The sequence below is a fragment of the Sinocyclocheilus rhinocerous genome, unplaced genomic scaffold (genome assembly GCF_001515625.1).
Source record: "Sinocyclocheilus rhinocerous isolate Xijiao unplaced genomic scaffold, SAMN03320098_v1.1 scaffold4144, whole genome shotgun sequence".
NCBI lineage: Eukaryota > Metazoa > Chordata > Actinopteri > Cypriniformes > Cyprinidae > Sinocyclocheilus > Sinocyclocheilus rhinocerous.
In genome coordinates, this window is record NW_015667378.1 from 131674 (window position 1) to 138293 (window position 6620).

Here is a 6620-nt window from a genome sequence, read left to right on the forward strand (position 1 = left end):
AAAAAAAAAAAAAAAGAGTTCTCAATTGTCCCTTTGAGGTTTGTATCTTCACCTGGGGTCCATGCCCTGCATGACGATCTCATCCTGTTTGCATTCCACCATGTCATTGGTGAACATGGCATGGAAGTATGGAATAGAAGCAGCAAGGACTATTCTGTGAGCACTGAATTTGTGCTCTCCTACCTGCATAAACACAGACAGAACAGATACACGAATCTTGATCAGAAATCATCATCTCACATACACATAAAAATGTCCTGGTTCAATGTTGATAATTATTGAGTGCCAACTGAAAAATCTGAAACATTACCACCCAAATAAAAACAAATTATGACCATTCTCCAGACAACAGACAACAATTTCAATGAATAAAGAAGCAAATGTGAAAAAATGGAGCAGTGAGCCAGATATCCACCTTTTTCATCAACGCAAAAGTAAACCTATGGGCAAGACTTCCGGTTGATTAGTCACTATAGGGAAATAACTAGAAGAATAACAACCACCAGTGTGTTCATAATTTAGATAATACATTAAAATAATATGTTGTATAGCTAAAAATAGCTGGACACAGATGAGACCGGAAGCTAGACCCATAGAATTTACAAATGTCCGTGTCGGCTCTTATGGGAAGAAAAAGGTGGATACTGAAAGTGCACCATAATCCTCAGCATGATCTGTAGTATATGTCCTATAAGCCAGCTGTTAGTCAGCAAAGACATGCATACAGCAGGTCGGGTGAAAGAGATAAAGAGGATTATTCCTCACTGTGACCCACATAAAGGGCTGATGATGCAACAGTTAAAACACAGCAGCAGATCAGAGACTGAGCATAGCTTTCATTACCTGATGCTTCTCCTAATGCTGCTTTACAGCAACATAATAATATATATATGCACATCACTCTAAAACAAGGAGGCATCAGCAAACCACCTCTATTTTTGTTCTGGTATAGAAATCTTTTCTGAAAATTTGCCCTATTGATCACTGTATATATCACATATTGTATATGCATGTAATATACAATATATATGCAATATTTATAATGTATGCACAATACACATACATGTTTACATTTTTAATGAATAAATCTTTTTAAAAATATTTTATATTCTGCATCTCTTTTCTTCTACATTTCTGTTCAGGCAGTAAAACTAATGCATTTATGTTCCTGCAATTACGGATGCATTCTTTATTTATGTGCTTTTGATAAATAAACCTTAACTTGACTTGACGTAGGCCTAATTTGGCATGTTATAATGAACCTGAAGCAGTGAATCTCAACCAGGGACCCCTGGGGCCTTCTGCACACTTCTAATGGGGTAACAAGATTGTTTACAACAAGCTTTAAAATAAGCTAAAACGTCTAAAAGTGTAGATGAAAACTGACATCCGACAAGTTTATTCCCTAAAAATTTGGTCTTGGAAAACCTGTATGAGGGAATTTTAAAACTACAATATCTAGACCTGCAAAAAGTAACGGAAGTGTATTTTTATAGCTATAGCAAGATGTCAAATGTTTTATTGTGTAGAAATTGCTATTTGGGAGTTGAAAATAAGTTTTATCCTTTTTATCATCATCATGAGCAACCGGAAAAGACATGTAAATTAATTAGTAATGAAGAACATTTGGATCTTGAAACTTCTGGAATAACAGAATGCAATTATTGTAATTTTACCTATTCACAATTATTTTACTAACTTGCTCGTTTAACACATTATCACCTCCTAGTTTCTGTAAATAAAGTACCACCAGAAATATCTTAGTCTACAAGGGTACATAGCCTTCGAAATTTGTCTGGGGCCCTTGGTGTCAAAAAGGTTGAGAACCAGTGATGTAAAGAGCTTATAGACACTCAGTATACAGATTGTAGTAGTATTAATGTGCTTTCTGTATTTGAGTCTGACTGTTAAACAATTTACAAATATATATTATATAGAACTGATAACAAACAGCGAGCAATATTACAAAAAGCATTCATTCTAATTCGTCAGTATAAATAATTATGTAAAAAATAAAATAAAATTCAATGCCAGAGCTAGAAACTGTTGTTTCAAATTAGTCAAACAGATCAAGATATGTTGGCTGTCACAGGTGTTTCTATTAAACTCAGCCTGACAATATAGTTAAATATTAAACATAAGGAAGCGACAACTTCTTAACAGACCATGGAAGGCGAATTCACAACCAAAGACGTTGAAAAAAAATTCTACAGGTTAAAATAATAATAGCAATAACAGTAGAATGTATTGTTTCTCCTCCGTGTTTTACTAGTTTAATATACAGCTCATGTGCAGCTGATGAGGATGTTAGCTGCACATGCTAACTAAATAACACTAGAATAACAACTCGCTTTACAACTGATACAAAATATACAAAAATCAATTTTAAGAGCTATCTGCAATGACACACATTAACAAACGACCTTACAAGCTGGAACATTATAGCTCTTCCTTCTGCTAACAGTGTCTGCACTTCACTAGCCTCTCCCAATGCTGACAGCCCAGTGCTACTTTGTTAGCATTTCACTAGCAAATTAATCCTAACAAAGAAAAGCACAGTACTTTTAGGGTAACGTCACACAGTTTCCCTTGTCGTCGGATCTCCTCCATCACTGCATATCCACGAGCGGGCAAATCGGCAACAGAAAAATGCATCAAATCTTCTAATTCTTCAAAAATCGTGTCACCCATCGTCGTTGATGGACTGGAAACGACACTTTTTGTCCAAACCGAGACGCCGTAGCTTGAGCTGTATTACTGACTGCCAGCCCTCCACCGGCGGTGTCAGTTCCCTATTATGTAGGGGTCATATACAGCTCAAAACATATTTATATGGATGTACTGGTCTTATTAGTGTGATTCACATGTACATCATGGCTTAGGTTGAGTTTAGACAACAAACCAGACTACAGTCCCTCACAGAAACCCACGTGACAAGAAGATACTGGCTGAATTCTAATAAACTAGGCTACTAGTTCAGCCTTTCTAGGACAATATGTTGCTAGTATAAAGCAAAGGAAAGATGAGTTATAACATGTTTGGACTATAAAATGGAGTTTTTTTTTTCAGTCACACAAGTATCTGATTATTGTGTAAATTCGTTTAGTTAGGCTATACAATTTTAGCTTGCAGGTAGGTCTCTTGAAGCATCTTGGAGACGTTGCCACAGATCTTCTAGATTTAGTCTGTCAGTTTGTTAGGTTTCTTCATGTCAATCCAGACAGACTGGATGATGATGAGATCAGGGCCCCTATTCTTAAAGATTCTAAGAATCCTCTCAGAGAGCTCCTAATTTAGCTTAAAAATTTCTAATTTAGGGCTGCGTTCCAGTCCGTTTTTTTATGCCCTTCACTCGCAAACTTCCCTCCGTCTCGTTTACTCGGATGTACGTCATTGATTACGTTGCATGAGTACCCACTTCTGGCGGAACCCTTGGAATGGGCTGAACTGGAACGTCCTAAGCCCTTGATCACTTAGAATCAGCTATGGAGTTGGTTTATTGTTTACATTTTTTCCCTTATGAATTTGTGTGGTGCAGCATTCTATATGTATATAGGTATGTTTGGGCTGTTATAAATGTTTAAAAAAGCATTTATATATTATAGGGTGACCATACCTGCCATTTTCCCAGGACGCGTCCTGGGAAAATGGCACATATGGTCGCCCTAATATATTATAGAGTTGTGTGGGGGGAGGGGGATCAATTAAACGTGATCTGCGATGACGTCACAATCGTGTTGCATTGTGGTCTATGGAGCGGCCTGAAGTGTGCATATGAAGCAGACTCGCTCCCTCGGTCAAAATCGAGGGGTCGAGGGTCTGTCCATATAAACTTCCCTGGTCCACTTCACGAAGTGGAACGCACTTCAAAATGGCAGCGGGGATTCCCCCCAGGGGAAGTACTTAGGGAAGTTTGCAAGTGCATGTCTAAAAGTGGAGTGGAACGCAGCTTAGGAGTCTTAGCTTAAAAGTGATTCAGGACCAATCTGAGAGCAAGTCTGAGCGAGGAAAAGACAAAAACTTTTCTTAGTGAGGAGGCGGGGCTGACCCCGTTGCTAGCTATGACACAGTCTTTAGAAGAATGTGATTGGTTGGTTGTCTAAGAAGGAAATAAAAGTGCTTTTAAGAGTAGGGTTTATTATAAGCCTTCACTTCGTGCTCTCTCTCTCTCACACACACACACACACACACAAACACATACATTATGTATAAATATTCTTTATTTTTTATTTACCATGCTGTCATACTTAACATATTTTATAGGAAATGAACAGCAACACAAGCTTCTGAACGTGCTGTAATTGTTTGTGTGATCACTTTGCTTATAGAAGGTTGTGACAGACCCAAATCATCACTGCTGCATAGTTGTATTTTTTCCAGTTGCCAAATATGTCAATGTAGTGATTTACTTCCATTTCTGGCGCTATGGCATTTCTGCGCGGTGTCGGAGATGTGTCTCTAATAAGATCGGTCACAGACATGATTCCTGCACCATCTAATGTGTAGCGTCTTGTTAACTGTCATGCATTGTGTGCAACACATTTCTTCTCCCTCTTCGTGTTTCGTCCATTTTCTCCACTGCTAAAGTAACTCTTAAGCCTCTTAAAAGTCCTTGTCCGTACTCCTAACAATTTTGGACCTTAAGACCTCTTTTAAGGGTTAAGATGCTTTCTGAATTACTTTTTTCTTTACTAGGATATTTTCTTTAATTTTAAGAAACACCCACGTTTCTAAGAATTTTCTTAGAATTTTGTTACTAGGAGCAACTCTTAGCACTAAGATTTTTCATGAATACGGGCCCAGATCTATGTGTGGAGCACTGGCTGTTGTCAGACTCCTTGTGCAATTCACTGGATTATTACAATTAATGGCAAAATGAATGTTTGGAAATGTAAACTGATATTTCCTACTGACACACTACAGCAAAAGATAAAAATAACTGACTTAAAACCATTTTTAGCTGGTGAAAATACTAATGTTTTAATAATTTTGGCCACCACTGTAGTTGCCAGCATTAAATCAATAGAATGTTCTTAACATCGATCTGCCATTTAACGTAGTTTCCTCAGTATTTACTTTTAATAAAATTATGACATAAAAAATTATCACTACTACTTCTAAAACTGTGGGTGCTCATAACGTAATTACTTCATACAGATTAAAATAAATAAAAAATAATAAAATTAATCATATAAATATGCTCATTCTCAGGCTAGGAACACTCAAAAAGCAGAGCAGATATTTCCACTGTCAGGTTGTTATGCTTTTGCTAACCTTTGGGGGGGAAAAACACCTCCTGGAAAATCTTCTGTAAGCCCTGATGGACTCCAGGACTATGTCACTCGGACTTGTGCCCTCACTGTGTTTTGTGTCAAAGCAATGCAGAAGTTTTTGGCACAGAAAAATGGTTTTGAAACAATCAAGCTGGTTGTCAATGACACTTCTCAGGTTCTCCATATTCTAGTTTGTTCCATCACATCTTCAGAGCTGTATGTGACTAGTGTGGCTAGATGATTGTTTAATGATAGACATTTGAAGTTAATGAGTTGCATGAACAAACCTTTATTGTTTACTTTTAATTATTGTAAAGGACTTATTCCTGTCAGGGTGACAAAAACTATAGCTCGTACATGTGAACACACAACCAACACAAGTACCCATGTTAGATAAGCATGTGTCAAATATTATATGTGTTTTATTAGATATTAATTTGTAACTACATGACTTTACCAGCAGGTGGCACAAAATATCCAGTAACAGATGACTGAACGTTCCTATGAATTCTATTTACAAAAATAAACAGAGAACAGACAGTCATTCTGGCAGGCATGAACTGGCAGGAAAAAAAGTTTTTCAGAGCTGTTGCCCCAGGGAGAATTTAGTAGAAGTGCTTTTCTAAGAAACAAAATTGAAGATGATTTCAAAGAATTAAACTGACAGTAGTAAAACTTTTTGGAAAGCAAAACAACACATAGAACAGATGTAAGTGGGATACCTGGTGAAATAAACTTTTAGTATCTGATTAATAATGTGGTAAAAAGTGAGTATTTTCATATTTGTTAATTAAAAACAAAATATTAAAGCGATGCTCAAGTACAATTGCTGAAGACTGGCACATTAGCAACAAATTTATTCATACTACACCTAGTAGCAACTTATGCAACTTCTCGTGGGATTTCGCAAATAAGAGAGTTAAAGGTAGAAAGGGTCAGTGAGTGAGATACTCCACAAACATGAGTAGCCCTGGACAAGTATTTGGACACTTTTGGACATCTAAGACACTCTTAAAAATGTCTAAATGTCATTGTAGGCTACTCATGATGCAAGACCCTAGAACTAACTTCCCTTTTTCGTAGAATTTATGTAATTTTACTTTTAATCAACTAGTCTTAGGGTAATTTTTAGGGCATACTGTATGAGGTTTCCCTCAAGTTTCTTAGCAGAGTCAGGTGTAGTAACTTTTAAATGATCATTTATCTATTTATATATTTATTTAAAATAGAAGCAGAAATTTATTTTTGTCAAGTGTACTTGTACTATATTTCTTAAAAATAGGCGTAAATGCCCTTTTGTTTGAAAAACTGGTAAATAATCATTTTAAGTGTGTCTTAAGTGCCCAA

At 36.5% G+C, this 6620-nt stretch overlaps 1 protein-coding gene across 1 annotated transcript in view; it reads right to left on the bottom strand.

Annotated features, from left to right (window-relative positions):
* The window catches only part of LOC107733883 (kelch-like protein 18), an 8101-nt gene extending 5279 nt beyond the window's left edge, over window positions 1–2822 (bottom strand). The window contains exons 1-2 of the mRNA XM_016545720.1: window positions 2563–2822; window positions 53–183 (exon numbers count right to left, since the gene is read on the bottom strand). Coding sequence (XP_016401206.1) covers window positions 53–183; window positions 2563–2691 — 260 coding nt within the window. The 5' untranslated portion in view covers window positions 2692–2822. The remainder of the gene's footprint in view (window positions 1–52; window positions 184–2562) is intronic.
* Between the last annotated feature and the right edge of the window lie 3798 nt (window positions 2823–6620).